The sequence below is a fragment of the Plasmodium malariae genome (genome assembly GCF_900090045.1).
Source record: "Plasmodium malariae genome assembly, chromosome: 14".
Classification (NCBI taxonomy): domain Eukaryota; phylum Apicomplexa; class Aconoidasida; order Haemosporida; family Plasmodiidae; genus Plasmodium; species Plasmodium malariae.
This window is the reverse complement of record NC_041788.1, coordinates 2,858,287-2,882,633: the sequence shown is the minus strand read 5'-3', so window position 1 is coordinate 2,882,633 and position 24,347 is coordinate 2,858,287. Positions and strand designations below refer to the sequence as shown.

The 24,347-nt window shown below is 27.6% G+C and overlaps 7 protein-coding genes across 7 annotated transcripts; 4 read left to right on the top strand and 3 right to left on the bottom strand.

Annotated features, from left to right (window-relative positions):
* Nucleotides 1-610: 610 nt before the first annotated feature.
* Nucleotides 611-2,811, bottom strand: PmUG01_14071000 (protein-S-isoprenylcysteine O-methyltransferase, putative; the record flags this gene model as incomplete). Its single annotated transcript, XM_029008300.1, has 3 exons — nucleotides 611-635; nucleotides 795-951; nucleotides 1,428-2,811. 3 exons carry the CDS (start codon nucleotides 2,809-2,811, stop codon nucleotides 611-613), a joined length of 1,566 nt encoding a protein of 521 aa, XP_028864603.1.
* Nucleotides 2,812-3,972: 1,161 nt separating this feature from the next.
* Nucleotides 3,973-5,640, top strand: PmUG01_14070900 (S-adenosyl-methyltransferase, putative; the record flags this gene model as incomplete). The annotated part of the gene is made up of 1 exon (XM_029008298.1): nucleotides 3,973-5,640. One exon carries the CDS (start codon nucleotides 3,973-3,975, stop codon nucleotides 5,638-5,640), a length of 1,668 nt encoding a protein of 555 aa, XP_028864602.1.
* A 2,514-nt stretch (nucleotides 5,641-8,154) lies between these two features.
* On the top strand, nucleotides 8,155-9,017 carry PmUG01_14070800 (p25-alpha family protein, putative; the record flags this gene model as incomplete). Its single annotated transcript, XM_029008297.1, has 2 exons — nucleotides 8,155-8,236; nucleotides 8,641-9,017. 2 exons carry the CDS (start codon nucleotides 8,155-8,157, stop codon nucleotides 9,015-9,017), a joined length of 459 nt encoding a protein of 152 aa, XP_028864601.1.
* A 2,229-nt stretch (nucleotides 9,018-11,246) lies between these two features.
* On the top strand, nucleotides 11,247-12,149 carry PmUG01_14070700 (conserved Plasmodium protein, unknown function; the record flags this gene model as incomplete). The annotated part of the gene is made up of 1 exon (XM_029008296.1): nucleotides 11,247-12,149. The coding sequence occupies one exon, from the start codon at nucleotides 11,247-11,249 to the stop codon at nucleotides 12,147-12,149; it is 903 nt and encodes a 300-aa protein (XP_028864600.1).
* A 1,491-nt stretch (nucleotides 12,150-13,640) lies between these two features.
* On the bottom strand, nucleotides 13,641-16,238 carry PmUG01_14070600 (conserved Plasmodium protein, unknown function; the record flags this gene model as incomplete). Its single annotated transcript, XM_029008295.1, has 3 exons — nucleotides 13,641-13,971; nucleotides 14,263-15,658; nucleotides 16,160-16,238. 3 exons carry the CDS (start codon nucleotides 16,236-16,238, stop codon nucleotides 13,641-13,643), a joined length of 1,806 nt encoding a protein of 601 aa, XP_028864599.1.
* A 1,066-nt stretch (nucleotides 16,239-17,304) lies between these two features.
* PmUG01_14070500 (conserved Plasmodium protein, unknown function) lies at nucleotides 17,305-18,606 on the bottom strand (the record flags this gene model as incomplete). The annotated part of the gene is made up of 1 exon (XM_029008294.1): nucleotides 17,305-18,606. One exon carries the CDS (start codon nucleotides 18,604-18,606, stop codon nucleotides 17,305-17,307), a length of 1,302 nt encoding a protein of 433 aa, XP_028864598.1.
* A 1,941-nt stretch (nucleotides 18,607-20,547) lies between these two features.
* Nucleotides 20,548-23,433, top strand: PmUG01_14070400 (conserved Plasmodium protein, unknown function; the record flags this gene model as incomplete). The annotated part of the gene is made up of 1 exon (XM_029008293.1): nucleotides 20,548-23,433. The coding sequence occupies one exon, from the start codon at nucleotides 20,548-20,550 to the stop codon at nucleotides 23,431-23,433; it is 2,886 nt and encodes a 961-aa protein (XP_028864597.1).
* Nucleotides 23,434-24,347: the final 914 nt, after the last annotated feature.

The following is a 24,347-nucleotide window of genomic DNA, read 5'->3' as shown; positions in this document are numbered from 1 at the left end:
ATATGATAATATGATAATATGATAATATGATAATATGATAATATGATAATATGATAATATAATAATATAATAATGTGTAATGTACTGTAATAAAAATATAATAAGACAAGTTAAAAATAAATAGCAAATTGAGCCGTAGAATGAATAATTAGGAGCACCATTGTTCACAAGTTTTTTAGAAGCACTCGCTAGTATGGGACTTGGCGCGACGCCGAATAATGCATAGCTAAAAAACTAAAACAAGATGAACCAAAATAAAACAAAATGAAACATAATGAATCAAAATGAAACATAATCATAATGAATCAAAATGAATCAAAATGAAACATAATGAATCAAAATGAAACATAATGAATCAAAATGAATCAAAATGAATCAAAATGAAACAAAATACAATACAATATAATACAATATAAAATATAATAAGCAACTGCACACGTATTCTGTTCGGAAGCATGCATATAGCTAGATCTGTATATGTGCGCTTTTACATATATTTGTATATATAAAGAACGCCCTTATAGCACGTGTGTGGATTAGTGGAACGCCCCTTTTTGACTAAGTCATATGATGTATAAATTTTTTCAAAGGATGACCTTTTTTAATTTATTTAAATATTATTCATGAAGGGAATGCTAAAAAGGAAAAAAAAAAAAAAAAAAACTAATTGTAAATTAGGAACATAATAATTTCATATACTATGTATATATACATCACATTATACCCATTTTTGTAAATTTTTTTTTTTTTTTTTTTTTTTTGTAAATTTTTTTTTTGTTTTTTTTTTTTGTTACTATATGTTCGGTGTTTGTGCTTTATATTTTCTGTATTCGTCATCGTAACATTCAAGCAAATACTTCTCTTCAAGTTTTATCGTTCTGTAGAAATATGTCCAAGATATTATGAAACAAAGGATAAAGCAAATGATGTTAAATAAAAATAGTTGTAGAACTGACATGAAAAGAAAAAAAAAAAAAAAAAAAAAATATATATATATATATATATATATATACATACCCAAACGCGCACATGTTTGCACGTATGTACATGTATATATAAGAAGTGGAATACAACAAATGAGTCTCAAAAGTGCGCATAAGTATAATAATATGGTTAAACAGGCGAACTGTTTCTTTTGACCATGTAACACTCTCACATTTGGTAAGCCACTACTGTTCAAATGAACATATGTATTATTGTAATTAAATAATAATTTTCTACACCTCTTACATGTGTACATATTTGTGTGTATGTATGTATGTATGCATGTACGTGCGTATATATGTACATTTAGCGTGGTGTACACTGATTTTACGCATGTATGATCAGAAGGAACTACAACACAAAACAATTGTTACGCACATTTTTTTTCATGCATTTGGACATCTTTGCTTATTATGCTGTTTTCGTCATTTTGTAAAACTTACATAGGGCATAATAAAACCATCCAGTATAACAGGGATGCCTCATATACTTGTAGAGACCCCATGTTACCAGATCGTGTTTCCGTTTAACATATTTTTTAAATAAGGTATCAGAGTGTAAAACGTAAAAAGAAAAATTTTTTGAGCATTGTATTAAGCCAAATATTCTCAAAAGAAAACCAGCTAAACTAAATAGCAATGATAATAAACTTATAAATAAGTAGTAATTATAAATTTGATCGTAGTTACCTATTATATCATAACTATGAAAAAAATTTTCATATTTCAAAATAATTTTTTGAAATAAGGAATTGTTAAGATCATACTTTTTCGAAAATATTTTGTTTGTCCATTTTTGTATAAACCTTGTAACAAGGGTGTTGTTGAATATGCACTTGTTTCCTGATAAATCTGTAAAAGATGGATATGCACTTGATATCGCCTTTTCCTCTATATCATAATGTGTTTTGCTTGAGTTACTGTATCTATTTTTTTTTTTTTGCTTATGTGTATTTTTATACAAATGGTAAGAATCTTTATTACGACCAAATTTATACACACTTAGAACATGTTTTACGTTAGTATCTTTTCGCAAAAATATTATCTGTGAATAATTGCTATCTTTTAATAAATCTCTTTTTGTTAAAAATAAGCTAATAATAGTATTATTATCATACCGTGTTGCTAGCAGTTTTTTCATTGGTTTGTTCTTTCCTTGTATTTCATTTATTATAGGGGTAGTTATATTAGACTTATTTGTTTTTATTTGATTATAATAAGAGTAAGTGCAAATACCATAATTATCCATGTAATTCTTGAAAAAAAAAAAATTAAATATTAAAAGTTGACGCAATAGGTATTTATTTATGTATTTTTCAAATGCCCGTAATAGTACAAATAGAAATATCTTCGCATAATATTCCAGTAGGGTTAAGACAAAAAAATATGCATAGCCATAATTAGGATTAATCAGAAAATTGTAATAATTATAATTATTTTTATTATGAACAAAAGATAAAAAAAATTCAGACAAATGAAATGTTATAAGAAACAAATAAAATATATTAAGAGGAAAGTTATTACTTATATTAATAATAAAATGGAAAAAAAAAAAAAAAAAATATATTAACAATATTTTTGCAAAAATGTAATTGTATTTACTACGCTTTGAATACACATTTCTACTGGGCTGAAATGCTATACACACGTACACACAAACAAAGCCGTATTCTAACCATTTATGCAACCAGTAATCCGAAATTTCAAATTTTTTCTTTTTTTCTATTATTTCGTACAAATTTGTGTTAATTAAATAAATCAAAGGTTTATAATTCAGAACACCTGCATACAACAAAAACGCACTCACAATGTACATACCTACATTCATTTTGCGTGTACGCCTTTCGTGGTTTATTCTGCCCTTGCCAGGATGTTGCTATTTTGTTTTTACCTACTGTCAGTTATATTTATGTATTTTCCCTTATTTTCCCTTATTTTTACTTATTATTATTTATTATTATTTATTATTATTTATTATTATATATTATTATATATTATTATTTATTATTATATATTATTATTTATTATTATTTATTATTATTTTTTTTTTTTTTTAGCTCTTCACAGTATCGTAAACTTCAAGGCATCGAGGAGAATGATCCGTGCAAGTATGTGTACAAATACATACATGCACACATACATACATGCCCACATACATATATGCACATGTACATACGTGCACACCACATCCTGTTTTGTCTCCTTATTAACGGACTAACAGAAGAACACTAACCAGGAAGTAGTTATAATATGTTACTATAAATTACATATATATATTTTTTTTACAGAAATGTGCTATCACTTTTTCGCGTTTCGGATGGCTTTCCCTTGAAGAGACTTCAACAGTGGGAATATTCTTTAAACTTTTTTTAACGTTCTTCTAAGGTTTTACTTGTAATTATATATTTTTTCGCACGTTTCACACGTTTCACACGTTTTATACTTATACTTTTTCCAATTTTTTGTGTGCTTTTATGTGTTTGCTAGTCATTCAGGTAAACAATCGCCCAAAAGTTTTGTCATATATATATATATATATATATGCGCAAATCCTGCTTTATAAATAAAAAAAAAAAAAAAAAAAAAAAAAAAAAAAGAAGCTACGCTATATATCCCCTATTTTCGAACGTCACTCGGAGAAATATGATTTTTTTTTTTTTTTTTTTTTTTTTTTTTAAATTTACGTTTTGTCATTTTTTACGTTATTTGATAATTTTTGGCTTTTCTCTCTTTCATTTCACACCCTTTGGTTTTTTTACTTTACAACTTTACGATATATTAATTTACATTATATTATAGTTCATTATATATTATTATATTTGAATTTATTACAATTAATTTTTTTTCTTTTTTTTTTTTTTTTGTCAAACTGGTCGGCTCATAAAAGTTCCTCAGTTACTTGTCGACCCTTCCTATTTATCTATTTTTTCCTTCCCCCCTCCCCCTTTATGCATGTATGTATGTACAGCCGTTTGCACATAAATGTTGAATGTTTCATTTTTTGATCATCTTCCTTTTCTTACTTAATAATGACCTCATTATATGTTTTAAAATAAAAAATTGGAAAAGCCAATATGTCCCACGTTACTCGGCTAATACGAATAATTCCCCTTTTGAGAAGGGAGAAACAAATCGGTACTCCTTTTCATTTTCATTAAAAAATAAAGAAGTGCATGAACAAAATGAATCAAACATATTTGATAAATCGTATGTTTACCACACACCTGTCTTACTGGAGGAGGTAATACGACATATACGTTACAGGGATACGTATGACCAAACGGGCGAAGATGTTAGTGGTGGTGGTAGTGCTCATAATGATGCTGATATCGGTGTTGATGTTGGTACTGATGTAGGTGTTGATGTTGGTACTGATGTAGGTGTTGATGTTGGTACTGATGTAGGTGTTGATGTTGGTACTGATATCGGTATTAGTGGTGGTAACAGTGGTAACTGCACGAAACTAACCCCTACCGTCTCATCAAATAACAGATGGATGACTTTGAACAAACACAATGAGAGAAGACCACCTATCGACAGTGAAAATGAAAAAGCAAAAAAAACAAATAGTAGTAATTTTCCATATAAGGAGGGTGCAAACATTTTTTACTTGAATGACGTTAGATCAATTAAAGAGGAAAGCAACACAAATGGGGAGAAAGAAGTGGGGTATTACATTGATTCAACTCTGGGAGGAGGTGGTCATACTTTGGAAATTTTAAAAAATATTACAGAATGCAAAGTGATAGGAATAGATAAAGATATAGAATCAATATATTACAATAAAGTAAAACTACAAAATTATTTAAGACAAAATAGACTGACACTTATACAGGGTGATTATAGAAATATAATACATTTACTTAGTTATCATTCTTTACCTTTATTTAATAGTTACAACGGCATGATAGTAGATCTAGGTTTATCTTCACACCAGTTGACATGTAGCAAAAGGGGGTTTAGCTATAAATATAATGGCATTCTAGATATGAATATGAACAAATATACGGAAAGAGAATACATAAGGCGTGGTATGTCAAAAGATAAAGCGATTGACCATGTTTCAAAAAACAGCGTGAGTGATGATTCTTCAAAAAATTATGCATTTGATGATACTCCAAAAAGTAACTCAAGTAAATGTATTAATAAGCATGACAGAAACATGATGAACAAAATACATGTTATCCTAAACACTTATAGTTTTAAAAAACTAAAATTTATTATAGAAACATATGGTCAGGAAAAAAAAGCTTCAAAGATTGCAAGGAAGATTATCTTATGGAGGAAAAATAATGAAAAGATGATAACAACCACATATGAATTAAAAGAAATTATTCTTTCTACTTGTAAAAAAAATTATAAATCAAATAATAAAGTCTTATCGAGAGTATTTCAGTCATTCCGGATTTACATTAATGATGAGTTGAAAGCATTAAAAGAATTGTTAATATCTGCTCATAAGTTATTAAAGCATAGAAGCAGGTTAATTCTTATCTCTTATCATTCTTTAGAATATAAATGCATACAAAATTATGCAGAAAACAGAAAAAATTGGTGGAAAAAAATTAATGAAAACCCCATAACTCCAAATGAAAGGGAAATAAGACTCAATAACTCCTCCAGATCTGCAAAGATGACTGTTTTTGAAAAAATTTAACCAAGGGAGTTTTCATCATACGCGTGACGTGAAGAGTTACATGTGCATTTTTTGCGTATGCAATTGTGTGTGCGCGCATTTGCGTTTGTTGCTATATATTCGACGTACACCATTTGTTTTGCTTTCATTTTCTTTGTTTTATTAAGTCGTTTGACTGCATCATTTTATTGCATCATTTTATTGCATCATTTTATTGCATCGTTTGAATGCATAATTTTATTGTGTCGTTTAACTGCATCATTTTATTGCTTCGTTTAACTGCATCATTTTATTGCTTCGTTTAACTGCATCATTTTATTGCTTCGTTTAACTGCATCATTTTATTGCTTCGTTTTATTTTGCTTTTTTAAGCATTTATAGCTCAAATATTTACAAAAACAATAGAAAGAATGAATTCTACGCAGTGCAAATAATTTCATAATCATGAACTGCAATGTCGTGAGTACAATGCACTAGGTTAAAAATGGCCTATTTTTCCTTTTCATATATTCATTCTTCGTATAGATACCCCATATATATATATATATATATGTATGCATAAATGGACATTTACATATATACGTCATGCCTGTGTAAAAATCTTTGTCCTTTCAAACAGACATATCGTTCAACTGAATATGTTCACTTTTTATCCAAACTTAAGGCGAAAAACCTACCGAATGATTTGTCATCTTTTGTAAGCGGGTGCTTGGCGATTTCTTCTTATCCTTCCTCCGTAACCAGTTTTCCTCCTGATATATTCTGTACCGTTCATAATTTTCCTTTTTCTATCTGAAAAATATCGTACATTTGTCTGTTCGAAAAAAAGTGTATTTAAAGGAGAGGATGAAAGCAAAAACGGAAAGAGGCAAAAAAGTAGAAAGCAAATGCGTTTATTTCAAATCTCCATAAAAATTATTTTAAAATAAAATAGCATGTCATATTTTTGTTGTTTATTTATATTAATGCTTACCAATAACTTTGACACATTTGGAATTTTAGCTACTATATTGATACCATTCATAGCTTAAAAGGTTGAAGTGTAAAAACAAAAGAGATAGGGAAAAATAAAGGCAAACGTATAGGGCAAAAATACGAGTGAAAGAAAGGGAAAACGATAGAGCAAAGGAATGAGAAAGGAAAAAGAAAAATAGCAAAAGCGAAATACGAAAGGTACGAAGGAAAAGCAATATTGCTGCTTATTTGGCTTTACAGAACTGCAAATATTTAAACATACAATATTAATGAATTAACAGTTTTTCATCCTCATCTTTAAAAAATAAATAATGTGTAAAATTATTTTTTTATACACCATCTAAATTTTTGCATGGCAGATTATTTGTGCTTCATAAAAATTTTTTATTGCTTCCATTTTTTGAAAAAAACAAGACTAAACAAAAATTATATAAAAAAAATATATATTATAATATTTGCAACAACTAAAATTTTTTTTTAAAAGTATTTAATCAGTTTTTACTCGCACTCTTGTGGTTCAAAAAAAAAATAAGAAAATGGAAATATACGTACACTATTTTTCCTGCACATATATATATATATATATATATATTATATATATTATATATATGTGTATATATGTGTATATATGGGTATATATGAGCATATGCTTACTGTTCAGGTGCTTTGATAAAGAGAAAAGAAAAAAAAAAAAAAATTTCCCTCACAAAAGACTAGCTAATCTGTAAAACATTTACACATATTTTTAAACCGCTTTTCTACATTCACGTAGATATAAAAAAGAAAAGAGAGATGTATTTTTTAGCCATTTCCGGAGGTATTTGTTTAATTGTACATATATATATGTATAAGCATATGTATGTGTGTATAAGCATATATATGTGTGTATAAGCATATATATGTGTGTATAAGCATATATATGTGTGTATAAGCACACATAGTACCTTTTCAGTTTTGCAGTTCTACATGAACATGTCATAATATAAAGGGGAAAAAAAAAAAAAAATATGATAAAGCAATAAAATGATAAAATAGGATAACACAGCAAAATAGTAAAAATAAAATAAAAATAAAAAAATGAAATTAAAAAAATGAAATTAAAAAAATGAAAATAAAAAAATGAAATTAAAAAAATAAAATTAAAATGAAATTAAAAAAATAAAATTAAAATGAAATTAAAAAAATAAAATTAAAACCAAATAAAAATAAAATAAAAATAGCCTTATTTTTGTTCATGTGCATATTTATTTTTTTACTCCTTCACTGTCTAATTTTTTTTGTTTTTATTTTTTGTGGTTCTCTCTTTTTTTTTTAACAACTTATAAATATTTTTTTTAAGAAACCAATTAAGTGCCAGATTAATTCGCAAATCTACATTTGTTTTTTTCATTTTTTTCATTTTTTTTATTTGCTTCATTCGCTTTCTTTGCGTGCAAATTATACACAGTATATTCCAAGCAGCAACACTGATTTAAGATCGTGTTCCAAATTGTGTTAATAATTTTAAAATACGAATTTTATAAACTTTTTATTTGATATATGTATACATAATTTATAAAAATGGAAAATGCTTTTTACGCATATACCAAAAATGCGTCTGACATGGATAGTAGGACTTTTGTAAAAATCTTAAAGGACTCTAGTAATACCTTCATAAAACAGTTCGTCCGTAGGAGTAAATTATTTATAGGCATATATACAGTTTTTTACGCGAACTATTGAAGTGATATGTTATATACAAAGATGTTTAATAATTTTGAAGTTTATCCTTTCTTTTTTTATTTTATTTTATTTCATTTTGTCTTGTCCACTCTTCTCCTTTCCCTTCTCTTTTCTTTCTTTCTTTCTTTTTAATGAATATATTATTACCCTTTTTTAATAGCCTTAAATGTTCGAAAAATATGTTACTCCAAAAATGCATGAGAATAAATTATTGACATAAAAGACTCATCATTAAAAAATATAGAATTCATAATTTTTTTTTATTTTGTTTATTTTATTTTTTTGTTTATTTTATTTTTTTGTGTGTACTGTACTTTTTCTCAGAACTGATAGGCAAAAAATTAACAGCCGTTGATGCTGATATTACATTCGCTAAGGTTAAAACGAAAGGAGCTAAAAGAATTAATTACGATCAATTTGTTGAGGCAGTTAAATATTTGATAGAAAAACACAAATTGGACTATGATAAGTTTGTAGAGACTTTATGTTATGAAGCATCCAATGGACCTATCTTATATGGGACAAAAGCTGATAATGTAAGATTCCACGACGACAAATCAACTTACACAGGTGTACATAAATTAGGAGGTCCAACTATTATTGACAAAAATAAAACTCAGTTTTCAGATATATCGGAAATTACGGATCGTTCTGAATGTAACATAAGAGGAGTTAATGTTAATGTAGAGAAAAACGTATAATGGAGAAGTGAATGACACTTATAATATTTTTATATTAAGAAAGTGGACAGAACAAACATTACGTTTATGTTTTTTCTTTTTTTTTTTTTTTGGATCTAAACACCTTCATTATTTCGCTGAGTCGTTATGCCTCAATTTAGCAACTTAGCAATTTAGCAATTTAGCAATTTAGCAATTTAGCAACTTAGCAATTTAGCAATTTAGCAACTTAGCAATTTAGCAATTTAGCAACTTAGCAATTTAGCAACTTAGCAATTTAGCAACTTAGCAATTTAGCAACTTAGCAATTTAGCAACTTAGCAATTTAGCAACTTAGCAATTTAGCAATTTCGCTATTTTGCTATTTCACTATTTTGCTATTTCACTATTTTGCTATTTCACTATTTTGCTATTTCACTATTTTGCTATTTCACTATTTCTTCTTTGCTTTGATGTTTCCTTTTGCATATACACATATATTTGCTTACTATTTTTTCATTTTAGCAAGTTTTGAATATCTGGGTTTGTGTAGAATATACCATATTGCCGTTGAATTGTAAGAACAGATTATTACTTGTTATTTCAGTAAGAAAGTTGTGTGCATGTTCTTATAATCATATTAAAAATACAATTTAAAAAAAAAAAATTTTCTTTTGTCTTTTTTAAATAAATATTTACATAAAAAAAAAAAAATTTAATTAAAATACTAAACACTTAACGTTAACTATGTCCAATTGAACACAATCACAGAAAAAAAGTAAAGAGGTAAGAGGGAAAAAAGTAAAATTCTTCTTCAATGCGTATGCGTAAATAAGTGTATATTTCCTCGTTCATTTTATTATCTGCTCAATATTTACTCAATGTACATTTATGTATATATATATTTGAAACCCCTGTTCGATAATCATTGTTTACTAGCCATTTTTTTTCCTTCATAAAATAACAAAAAAAAAAAAAAAAAAAAAAAAATATATATCACCTATTCTTACGCTGCAAATTATTGGTATCACAAAAATTTATATAAGCTACCATTAATTTGTATGTTATGTGTGTAGGTATACTAGTGGCCCACGAAATGATGATTTTATTCTAGAACATGCTTGTTAAAACGTACATTCCAACATTGAACATTCCAACATTGAAATTAATAATGGAGCACTCAAGTGGTTTAATAAAGAGGTGCACATTAATTTTTGGAATTAAAAAAAAAAAAAAAAAAAAAAGAAACTTGTAGTGTATAATTACACACTCTTGTATCATAACATGAAGGAAGCAAAAAAACCTTCAAGAATATAAGCAGACAGAAATTTGTAAATTTCATTTGTTTTGTGACAGAATTAATGTAAATTAGGCCATGTACATATATATATATATGTACGCTTATTTTTATTTATTTATTTTTTTTTTTCCGTTCTTAACTGCACAAACAGAATAAAGGACTAATCTCCGGTACAACTTAATTTCTATTTTTCCTATTTTTGAGTAAATTGTAAAAAGATTGAAAAAAAATATAATATTCGTAATGTATTTCTCCAATTTTTCATAAAATAAAAAAAAAAAAATAGAAAAAAAAAAAAAAAAGAAAGTCTTCACATTTTGTTGATTTATTATTTTATTTCTCATTTATGAAATTTTATGTGTTTCTTTATATTTGTGAAATTTGTTAGAAAAATAGTATAATAAAAAAAAGGTATTATATGTTATATATCATGCATATATGTGTACATATGTATATTTTGTTATATTTCTTGTTGAATAAGTGGCATACGTAGTTTTCAATATTTATTGTCTTTTTCTCGTTACAGTCACATCAACATTGCACAAAATGATATATAGATAAATATACATATGTATGTAGCATATATATGTACGTGTATATGTACATATGCATATATTTACATACGTATATATGTATATAAGTGAGTACCCCTGGGTACAATTTTGTTTCCCTATTTTTAATGTATTCTGTGTTTGTATAGAATTAATATATTTTGTTCAAGTTCTTTTGTTCTTGCTAATTAGTAATTCACATTCTGATTGTAGTTGATACTGTATTACTCTATAATAACATTTTTTTTTTTTTTTTTTTAGCTATTTATAAATTCGCGTATATTTACTGTGTTTTGATTATATTTACAATTCATATGAGAAAATAATAATTTGTCAAAAAAAAAAAAAAAAAAAAAAATAGTTCACATTTCTTACCTATTTTAATTTTACTACTTTTTCGTTATATTTACTTTATGTTTAATGAAAATGGATCAGATTGAAATTCTTAAAAAAAATTTAAATACAGAAAAAGTATTTTATAACTTAAATTGGCATGAACTTGCTTTAGATAGATCTTTTGATGATTCACTTAGTAAAAATTTTGAAAACGATAAGACTAACGAAGATCGTTATTCTTATACAAGTGATGATAATGCAAAAAATTATTACACTAATGAAGGCGTTACACAGGATAAGGGTGTACTAGGGAAGACATACTATAACAACGATAATGTGGGGGGTGAACAACATGAGAAGAGAAGTAGGCAAAGGAAAAAAATTCCAGACAAGGGTGGAAGGAATAGTGGAAGGAATAGTGGTAGTAATAGGGATAAAAATGGGTGTAAAAATGGGGACAAAATTAGCGACAAAAATAAGGATAAAAATAATAACAGTAATTATGATCTTAAAAATCTTATCAATCTTAATAATAATCATAATAGTGGAAGGATTAATGACCATGCGACTGAACACGACTCCATTCCAAGCACTCCAGTTCTTTCATATGAACCACATCCCTTTTCTGGAAAAAACGGCATGTGCGAAGTAAAGAAGTGCAATTTTATAAAAGAAGTAAAGACAGAACAATCAAGTAATATAAGTTTTATTCCTCCAGTAGACATTTTATATGATAACGAAAAGGTTGTATTTTTATTTTTTATATCAGGAGATTTGGAAAATTTTAAAATTTCCTCAAATAATAATTACCTTACCATATCAGGTAAAAAAATTCCATATGATGTACAGAAATGTGCTAGCTATTTTTCTCATGAAATAAAGACAGGATATTTTCTAAGAACATACTACTTTATGAAATCAATAGATAAAGAAAAAATTCATTATGAATATAAAAATGGAGTAATGAAAATATTAGTGTATATATAGGATGATACGGAAGAGTGAGGAGGAATATGTAAGTGCAAAAATACGTATCCGTATACACCTTTGAAGCGAGCGCAAAATTTCCTACGTGGGTTCGCATGCATATAAGTAAATATACGTGTATGCACATGTAAATGCATAGAACATGTATGTATATATATATACATATATATATATATATATATATATATATATATATATATATATATATATATTTTTTTTTTTTTTTTTTTTTTTTTTTTTGCCACTTTTTATCGTAAATGGATTGAGTTTTTTTTTTTTTTTCTTTCCTTTTACATTAGTTAACTAAGCCAAGTGTTCATACAATAATGCACATATCAAAAATAAGAAAAAAAAGAACAATAAAACTTAAAAAAAGTTGACATTCTTCTGTTAATTTATTTTCGCAAATGTACATATGCAAAAAGAATTTAGCGCATTTATTTGTTTCTCGTATTTTGAACTTATTTAAGTAAGCACTAAATTTGGTTGCATAACCTGAGTGAACAACTGTTTACACATGAGAAGTATTCAACAACAGGGTGAAGAAGCGATTTGGCTTATTTTATTCTTACAATAAAATCAGAATTAATTTGTTTCATCAGAGGAGACAGAAAAAAGAAAAAAAAGAAAAAAACTATACAATGAAATGATGCCAAATTTTTTACCTTGCTGTTCAGAATATTGTAAGTAATTTGCAGAATTTATGGAAAGTTTTTTTTTTTCTTTTTGTGTCAAAATTTATCACTTTATTATGAACATGAAATATTTTTCTTACCCACAACCAAATCAATATGTACCATATAAGGCTAATATGAAAAAAAGGTTCCTTCCTTAAATTATATACATTTTGGCTGTTTTAAAAAAAAAAAAAAATTTACTCACATTTTTCAAAAAAATTTCTATCACAGTTTCGCTTAAATAAGTTAAGTTTCACATTTAATCCTTTACAATTAAAAAAAAAAAAAAAGAAGAAAATGAACAGGAAAAAAGCAAACTGTAATCAAAAGGACGGTGATAAAACGTTCACCATTTTTACAGAAAAAACAGGGGAGAGGCCAAAAATATACATCTATGCAGCACATGTAAGGAATATACATAGCATAAACACAGCATAAACACAGCATACACACAACATACACACAACATACACACAACATACACACAGCATACACACAGCATACCCACAGCATACCCACAGCATACACACCGCATACACACAACATACACACAACATACACACAACATACACACAACATACACACAACATACACACAGCATACACACAGCATACACACAGCATACACACAGCATACACACAGCATACCCACAGCATACCCACAGCATACACACAGCATACCCACAGCATACACACAGCATACACACAGCATACATACATTTATATACGTACTCGTGGGCAAACATACAGATGATACACCCGAATGCGCTGCCTATTTTAGAGTATTCTTGTGATAAACGGAAAAGGCGCTATCATTAGTCAGACGATATAAAATAAATTATATTCAAATAGTCAAAGTAATCAATGTAGTTATTCCTTATATAAAATTTCAAACATTTTTGTATTTTCAACAAGCTAATTTCCAGGGGCTCGGAAGTTTTTTTATTGCTTATATTTACATAATAATTTTTCGCTTTGTTGTTAACAAGTAAGGTTATCTTATTCATATCGGAATAAATTTCAAGCACATTTGATTCTTCTTTCCTTAAGTTGTATATCGATTCACTGAATAAATAATTATTAAAAAAACTACAAAGTTCATTCACGTTTTTTCCCGGGTAAATAATTATTAGAATATAAACGTCTCTTCAGTGCGGGTGCGGGGTGCAGGATGAAAAAAAAAGGAAAAAAAAAAAGAAAAAAAAGAAATATACAAAAAAGATGAAAAAATGGAAGTCATAGAATGGACAAGAATAGAACATCTGTCTGATGGAACACAACAAATAAAAAAACAAAACAAAACACATACACACGTGTTTATTCATACTCACAAACAGGTACTCAACACATACACACGTGTTTATTCATACTCACAAACAGGTACTCAACACACACACACAGAGCGCACGAACCGATGCACGTACGCAATTCATTTACGTGAAATGAGGTGTGAACTTCTCATTCGGAATGTTATATTTGCTCAGGGAGTCGTAGGTCAATATAATGTTGCACTTATGCACGGAAAACCTATAACGGTGAGCATGCTGCTCGCTAAGGAATTTATTGTAAAAATTATACTCTGACTCTAATTTTAATAAATAAATATTAAAAAAAGAATCCTGGGTTTTAACATTGTTATTTACAATAATTTTATAAGCATGTAGTTTTTTAAATTCTATCATATCTTCTCTATTATATATAAAATAATTATCTTCAACACTTCTGCTTCCAACATATAATACATATATATAATCATCGTTTAAATTATATTCTTCGTAATTAATTTTTTGATTTGTAAAAAAGTATCCATAATTATATGTATTATATAAACTTAATAATCGTTCATCCAGAAGATGTTCATAATTTACATGATACAGAATTCCATTTGCATTTATGAATACAGATATATATATATTAAATATATGTATAGTTACATAGTCAATTTGTAGATGACTATAATTTGATTTAATAAAATTAACTATCTCTAATAATTTATTTGATTCTATAAATATCATTTTATTAATATAATAGTTCACATCTACTCTATTAATTACATATATAATAATTCCTTTATTATAATTTTTTATTATCGTGTTAAAAAAGTAGGATAATTCTAGAAAAGAATGACGTTCTAAAAAATTAGATAAATCGATCATAATAAATTTATCCTTACAATTCTGTAAATAATCTTTTAACATTTCCATATAAAAGACATCTGAAAATTTGTCTAAATATTTTTCATTTGATATTAATTTTATTTGTTTATTATATTCATCATATTCGGACAATAGCATATTATTTAATGTATTTAATTTCATTCTATAATATTCTTTTCCTATTTCGTATATATGATGAATATTTTGTTCATATATTTCACTTAGATGCATTGCTTTAGAAAATATACTTGAAACAATTTTGTTTAAATTATACGCATTTGAATTAATATATTTTATGTACTTACTAATTCCTTTTAATTCTTTTACAGAATTACGAAAAAATCCTTTAATCTTTTTATTTAATGTTTTATTAAAATCATTTTTTTTTCTATTTAAATCTTCCTCAATGTTATCTTTAAAAATATCATAGTCTCTTTTTAATTCTTCCATTGTGTTTATAAAATTATTTGTTCTTTCATTATTTACTTTAAGTAAGTGTTTCTCTGTTTCATCTGACACCTCCAAGGCTTTTATAAAATTATCGTATGTGCGTTCTAAGTCTTCAACATTACTCTTCAACTCGTTATAAAGAAAAGAAAGTGAGTTAACATGTTTCATAATGCACTTCTTGTCCTTCTGGTATTGAAAAGGGTTTAATACTCGCCTTTTAAATATCCCTACATAAAAAAAAAAAAAAAAAAAAAAAGATGAGCTACGAATATGACTAAGCAGTGAAATATATACTGAACAAACAGATTATGCGTAACAGACAAGTGAGTTATTAGCGCGAATACAGCGATAACTTGGGAAACGTTTAATATGTTCGCTTTTTCATTTGCTTTTTCTCTTCTTTTTTTTAAAATATGCACAAAACTGCTGCAACTTCTGCTTGTACACAAACAAGCACCATATTTTCTTGTGTCAACATCCCTCCTTTTGACCTTCTTTCAGGTAACTCGTTTACGTACATATATATGTACAATATACACTGAGGTATATGTAAACACATATGTATATACATATGTGCGTATATATGGGTATGCGTCCTTGCCCTAAAGCAAAGATGAATCATGTGCGCGGTCATAAACCACATAAATGAGAATTGGTCAACCAGTGCAAACATATTCTCATGTACCAATCTTAGCTACATATATATATGCAGCATTATTATTGTTTACCTTCATCAGGGGATACATACTGTTTCACGAGAAAAGTAAATATAATGAAAAGAAAAAATGCAGGGGTTATTGACCACATTTTTGAGTAAGTACTCCTTTATTTTTAAATCTTTCAGGCATTGTTTATAAAATGGTAATATAGCACAGGTACACATTTTTCGCATTATTTGCATTTTTCACATTTTTCGCATTATTTGCATTTTTCACATTTTGCGCATTATTTGCATTTTTCGTATTTTGCGCATTATTTGCATTTTTCGTATTTTTTTCATTTTTTTCATTTATTTCATTTTTCACATTTTGCGCATTTTTTTCATTTTTCTCATTTTTTTTAATTTTCTCGTTTTTCTCACTGTTCCCAGTTTTCAAATTTTTTTTTTTTTTTTTTAAATTAAATATTCCTTGTATCACTTTAATTCATGAATGTTCGTATAACTCGTTATATGCGGCATATTATATTATTGTACGTACGAATACGCAATCATATTTTGACGCACTAAGCCGACTGGTTTGTTCGTTTTCTTATTCAAGCATTTTGCATATAAGTAAAGTCTCATCGTGCAACTAAAAATGTTTATAAGCCAGTTTATCGTTTAGTTAACGCATTAAATGTTCGTTTGTATGTATGCTTGTTCATCTGCTGGTTCATTTTTTTTCTTTTTTTTTTTCTTACAAGATATATGGAAGTTTTCAGGGAATACTATATTGATAAAAAAAATCAAAAAAACAAAAAAACAAAAAAACAAAAAAAGCCTTTACAGTGATACATTTATTCGGGAACTTAAGTGTACCTATATATATGTAAGCATGATCATGAATGAACACATGTACACATATATAATTATACATTAATTGTAAGCAAATTTGTAAATATTCGTTGTATCAGTTCCTGTCATACCTAATCGTAACTAACATTTCTTGTTTTATATTTTTTTTTTCTCACTATTTGCTTACCCAATACTGATTACCCCATTACTGATTACCCCAATACTGATTACCCCAATACTGATTACCCCATTACTGATTACCCCATTACTGATTACCCCTTAATGATTGCCCCTTAATGATTACCAAATACTGTTTATCCTCTACCACCGATGGTGCCCGCAAGAAATGAAGCAAACTATTTTTTGATTACAAAAGAATCAGCTCCTTTTTGGAATAAGGAACAATACTTCATGGTCTTCATTTAATTTATTTTTAATAAAATCGTTAATTTCATTTACTGTTTCGTTTTTTGTTTTTGCTAATTCGTAAAAATAATTTAAATTTTTTATGAGTGAGGGGAAAGAATTTATATAATTATCTCTTATTGCTTGTTCAAGAATATCAATGGCTTTTTTTAAATCATTATTTAAAAAGTAGGTAATAGCTAAATTGTTACAGTATATTGCGTAGTTACTAACTACATTATTATCGATACTACTACCATTATCATTGTTACTAACATTACTATCCTTCTCCTTGTTAATATTAGTATGCTCGCTAATAGTCGGATGTATTAACAATAGTTCGTTTAAGGCTATGGCATACTCCTCCAAGTATAAGTAAAAAAAGGTTCCGTTCATCTTCACATGGTTAATATTATTGCTGTACACTCTTGTTATGCATCCCCCAGATGTTGTAGGAACTGATTTAATAACTGCTGCATTATCTGTACAGTTCTGTAATAAATTCTGAACACTATTAAAGGACGACTCGGCAATGTCAAAGCTTCCCATAAGAAGAGCAAATTTTCCAATTAGTGATATTGTACTAGCATGATCTGCATCATATATTAATATTTTATCTTTCAATAATTGTATGGCTTGTTCTATGTAATTCTTTTTTAATAGCAAATCACACAATACATAGCATGTTATTGTTACATGATGGAAAAGAATGTTTTTCTTTCTTAAAAAGGTATAACTAAAGGAAGCCATATTATCAATGCCCTTATCAGCTATATGATTTTCTTTCTCTATTATATTAACACATTCATTAAACAACTTTTCATAATATAATATTAATAGATATAGCCTATCAAAAGAGGTAAAATACAAACTCAGTGTGTATGGATAATAAGAGTTAATCAATCTTAATAAAAAAGGTATCATTGATCCTCTTTTTTTCTTATATTTTAAAGAGAAATTTTGAAATTTATAATTTTTTCCATCTAGATTTCCTACTAAACTAAGATTATTCGAAACTGATCTATAATTATGTAATCTTAAATTACAATATATTTTAATTGTCATGAATATAATGTATTCAAATGGTTCTTTCTTAAAATGGATTAATACATCTTCAAGGAATTCTTCACACGTTTTTAGTTTCTTCTCTTCTACATACTTTTTTGCAGTAGTAAAATATGCTTCTGCCTTTTTATTAATCTCTTCATCCAAATTTATATTTCCAACATTTAGATTGTCCTCCAAGTAGTACATATCCTGTATCCCTTCATCCATTTTTCCCAAAAAAAAAAAAAAAAGAAAAACGAAAAAAAAAAAGCTATATATTTTCTGATTAATTCAGGAAAATATGAACATGTTCATGCAGTGCTTCCACAAGAGATCACATGCAACTTTGGGGCCCCACCTTCCCACACGTTGTGCTTCCCACACTTTTAATATACATACAGAGGTGTAAACGGTAAAATGAACTGCCTTTTTGATTTTTTTTCGTAATATTTCAATTCGAAAAAAAAATAAAAAAAGAGGTACTTTACTTTCCTGTTTGTGCATATTTTTTTTTTTTTTCTTTTTGTTTGCGAAAAGGTGTAGAGTGCGAAGGTGTAAGGCGCAAAAGTGTAAATTCGCAAATGACAAATCGTAAATCGCAAATGACAAATCGTTAATCGCAAATGGCAAATCGTAAATGGCAAATGGCAAATCGTTAATCGCAAATGGCAAATCGTAAATCGCAAATGGCAAATCGTCAATCGCAAATGGCAAATCGTAAATGGCAAATGGCAAATCGCATATATGCAAAATCGTTCTTTTTCTTCCTTTTTCTTTTTTCTGTATGTGCCGCAATGCTAACGCTATAACCCTGGTTATATACGCGAAAAACTTGATTTTTGCGTCAGCTCATTATAGTTATTGTTACTGCTACTGCTATTGTTTTTCAGTGTGTGCGCTTATTTTTTTTTTAATGCTCACCCCCTCGACGGGCATGCACAATCGCCTTAAAACGCTTAAGCCGCAGGTGCTATACAACTAAAATGAAGTGAAGCATAAATTGAAGGCACATACTTATACGTTACATAATTATATATACATATGTACATATGAGCATATGCAATGCTGTACATTTCAGTCAAGCCGCTTTCGCAAAATGCTCAGAAACACTATGAGCTAAATTAAAGTAATAGCATTTATACGAAAAATTGTAAAAAAAAATAATCATACAAAATTATGATTCAAAAATATGTAACATCGATATATTGTATAATATATATTATTATATGTAAATTTTTTTTTTTTTTTTAAAAGAAAAATATATTACTTGGCTCTTGACATGCTTTTATTAAATACTCTCGATAATTTATTATATTTAATTTTTTTTTTCTGAATTTTCATTTTTTGTAATTTGGCAAATCATAATTCAAAGATGAATAAAGCAGTTTAAAAAGAACAGCAATGTATTTACGTCATTTGTTGTTCCTACATAAATGTGTACCCTATTATGTAACACATTTTCTTTTTTCATAATTTTGAAAGCACATTTTTTATGCCAATGAGTAAAGATTACCTTTAACCCAATTGAGTATAATTCACAAGCTTTAATTTCCCCCCCCCCCCGTCTCAAATGTACAATATTTTTATTACATGTATTAATTTTTTTTATCGTTTTTTGATCATTTAAAAATTTTTTTGTAATCGAATTTTTACCGCATTTTTTTGAAGTACAACCCGCAGGCATGTTTTCCATATGTACATGTATATGCATATTTATGTTCATATGTCCATTTCTACATATATTGGAAATTTCCTTTACGTTGATCTTTTGTCCGTCGTGTACTTTTTCCATAATTTACTCATATATTGCAATATATTAAATTTTGCTAATTTTTTTTTTTTTTTTTGAATTTTCATTTTTCGCAAATTTGTTACTCGGCAGAAGGGTGAGGGGAAGAAAAAATAAATAAATAAAATAAATCGAAAATAATGGAATAAAAGTGAAAAAAAGGGGAAAGAGGGAAGAAGGAGAACACGATAATACGATAAGTTGACCGCGTTAATTACTCTAATCCTTTTTTCTTTTTCCTTTTCCTTTTTTCCTTTTTTCCTTTTTTCCTTTTTTCTTTTTCCTTTTTTCCTTTTCCTTTTTTCTTTTACCTTTTTCCTTTTTCCTTTTTTCCTTTTCCTTTTTTCTTTTTCCACCACCCCCCTCTTTTTCCCGTCAAAATGATTTTTAGCAAGCTGTTCAGAAAAAAAGTCGAGCTTGACGTGGACCTCTACATTTTAAAGAATAAAGAGTCTAGTCCACTTCTGTTAGACGGTAAATTATGTGTGAATAAAAACGAGATAACAATAATAAATAGTTTAAAAAAATTAGTATTTAATGAAGATAATATTCATGATTTTAAGTATCATGAGTTGGATATGTGTCAATTCAAATATTTACAGAATGGAGTAGTGGAAGAATATGGGTTAGTATTTTCGGACATGTGTTATATGTATTATTTTTATAAATATATGATGCTTTCTTATTTAAGTGGTAATGTTATTCTACATAGCAAAGTAAACTTGTTCAAGTACTCTGAGCCGGTAAAACGTTTGTACAAGAAAAACTATCATGGCATTTTAGTATTTAATACTGTAAAGTGTGAGCATGTATTTATTGTTGTTAAATCCAACCGTAGGATGGTGCCCAGTGAGCAAGAAGAGGAATTCGAAAATGTTACTGCTGGAGAGGGGTGTGAAGCAGATGAAGTAGATGGAACAAATGGATCAAGAGAAACAAATGGATCAAGAGAAACTAATGGATCAAGTGAAACAAATGAACAGAATTCCAAGTATGCAGCACATGCTGAACATACGAAGGGGCAGCGAAGGAACAAATTATCCACATCATTTAACAAGAACACAAGTAATTATTCGACAAATAAACAAAACTCTGTAAAATCAAAAGAACAGAACACAAAAGAAATGGTGAAAGAAGAAGAGAAGCAAATCATGAGAGAGATAATAATAGATGAAGAAAGTGAAAAATATTATGAACAATTTAGCATAGAAAATATTAGGGAGTTGTACAAAAGAAACAAAGTATTTCTAATATATATATTAAACTCGTTCAATGATATTTATTTGAGTAAGGACTCAGTTGGAATACATTTACAAAGGTACTTAGTTTATAATTTGTTTAAATTTATAGATTACAAGACTCTGTACCCTGAAGGTGATAATTATAAAACGTTTTTTCTAAACGATGAAGAAAGTGAAGAAGAAAGGATGAAAGAACAAAACAAATCAAAAAAGAAAATCCAGTTGAATCAAACGTATGCCTATACTTCTCACATCGTTTTGAATGGAAAAAAATCTATTGAGAAGGATGATGACGTCAAAAGAACTGTTGATGATGTTGGTAGCGTGGAACTGAGAAGAGGGCACATGAGTGTTGGGGGCCATAGTTATGGCAATGATGGAAGTACCAGAAGAGGTAGCAGTAGAGGTAGCAGTAGAGGCAGCAGTAGAGGAAGCAGTAGAGGAAGCAGTAGAGGAAGCAGTAGAGGAAGCAGTAGAGGAAGCAGTAGAGGAATCAGTAAAGATAGCCGTAGAAATAGCGGCAGTAATATTGGGGAAAAGGGCGAAAAGAGGGAGGGGGGTAAGGAAGGCCTTGAGAAATGGACGAAACCCATGCTGGAGAAGCACACTGATCCCGCCGAACAAATAAACGAATTAAATGAAAAATTTTTAATCATTGTGGAGTCGGAAAGTATTATGATTGATACCATTAAAAATATACTAATATATAGGTATGATTTCCAGAATGATATTGTACATATAAAACGAGATTACCTAGAAAATTACATACGTAATAGTTGCAGTAAGAACAATGAGGAGGTTCGAGGAATGAATAAAGATAACAGTAGTGACTATAGTAAAGAAAATAAAAAAGAAGAAGACTATGTATTTTTGTCAGATTCAGATATATCAGAAGAGCTAGAGGAAAATAGGGGATCTGATATGAAATATAAATATGTGAATACAAATGGAAAATTTTCATTCGTTTTAAGGCAAAATTATATATTGCCAAAGAAGGATAGACGCTTAGAAAAGAGAAAAAAAGAGAATGAAAAAAGGGAATGTAACGGAATTGCCATCGGATATGATGATAAAGTAAATTATGACAATATACATAACGACTTGAATATATACAAATTTGATGAGTATGGGAAAGAGAGGAAGATTTATAACTCGACCAAGAATTTATTTAGATATAAGAATGAAAAATGTATTCCAAAAAATGTACAAATTAATGATAGCCAAGGAAATAAAATAATTTTTCTAGATGAAAAAAATGATAACAATTTATTTATGATAGACATCAATACAGAAAAGGTTGTTGACAAATGGAATACTGAATATATACCAATTAAAAAACTGCTCAAAAAAGAAGAAAATGTATACTGTGGTTATAATAAGAACAGCTTATACTTTGTAGATACACGAATGAAATCATGTATTCAAAATTTATTACAGTATAGCAAAAATACAGCTGATATTGAGCATGCGAGTATGGATGAAAAGGGAAGAATAATAGTAACAAACACGAATGGTGAACTAAAATATTATGATGGGAAATTAAACAATAGTAATATAATAAAAAAAAGCAAAAATGTAGTGTTCTGTGCAAATGATATTGTTCACTTAGTTGTGTCCTTAGATGGTATATATTCAATTGTAACATGTGAAAGAAGTGTAATCCTATGTGAAAATATTATTGAAAATAATAATCTTTTTCAAAATGTTATTAAAAAAAATGATCGTATAAAACAGAAAAAAATTTTATTACAATTACATTATATTGATGTTTTTACCTACAGTCTTGGAAATTACAAATTTGTAAAAAGTGTGGTTAACCATGATAATACATTTATTTTTACCTTTTCCCAAAATTTTTATGTTGTGTGGAATATTAAACAAGCCATGAATGATAATATTTCTTATGTTATTAAAAAAACGAATGAAAATATTTCAGATATCTCGTTCTTCAATGTTAACGATATCCAGGGTATTATCATAGCTGAGGAAAATTCACTCAAGGCCAAAAAAATTAAAAACGTGTAGTTCTCACTTGATGTGACCACTACGTGCCGCTATGTACGTCCATCAGTGTGGTAGCCCACTAGTCCACCTCATTCTCGAGTTACCTGCGCATTATTTGTTTTATTCATGCTGCTCAGTTTATTCGGCGCAGTTTATTCCCTTTTGTTTTACATATATATATAATATATATATATATATATTTTTATTTTTTTTTCATATTTTTATATATATTTTATTTTATTTATATATGTACATATTTTTTTTTTATTTTATTGCATATATATGGGTATTTATTTTTTATTTTATTACACATATAAGGGTATATATTTTTTTAATTTATTATATATATATATATATATAAATATATATTTATATATTTTTTTTGTATTACCCCGTCAACGCTTTAATTATCAATGATAGTTCATTTCCCCCCACAAACTTCCTCTTCTTCAACACGAATGTGGAAAATAGTTTTATCAAAACTTTATCCAGCCGTAAAAAGAAAGAAATTATTATTATTATGATGCAAAAGGAGTAGAATTGAGAAGCATATACCCTTTCATTATTTGAGCAAATACATGAACAATGTTTAGCTAAAACATTTTTTAGCGTAAAATTTTTAGGAGAAATATTTTTACATAATTACATTTTTGACAAAATGGCATTCTGTTTACACTTAATGGTAGGGGAGGGGAGAGAACAAAAAAAAAAAAAAAAAAAAAAATAGTTTGCTTTTACACTAATTGAAAACAATGCGTATTTATGATTATTCATTACGGAACTGAAATAAATATTATGTATATCTAATATATATTTATATATGTACACACTTGCCAAAATTATGCGTTCCACACTTTTAAAAAGGCTACAACATATACATAAAGAATTATGCCAATTTGTCAGTATTTTACAGAAAAAATAAAAAAATACAAGGG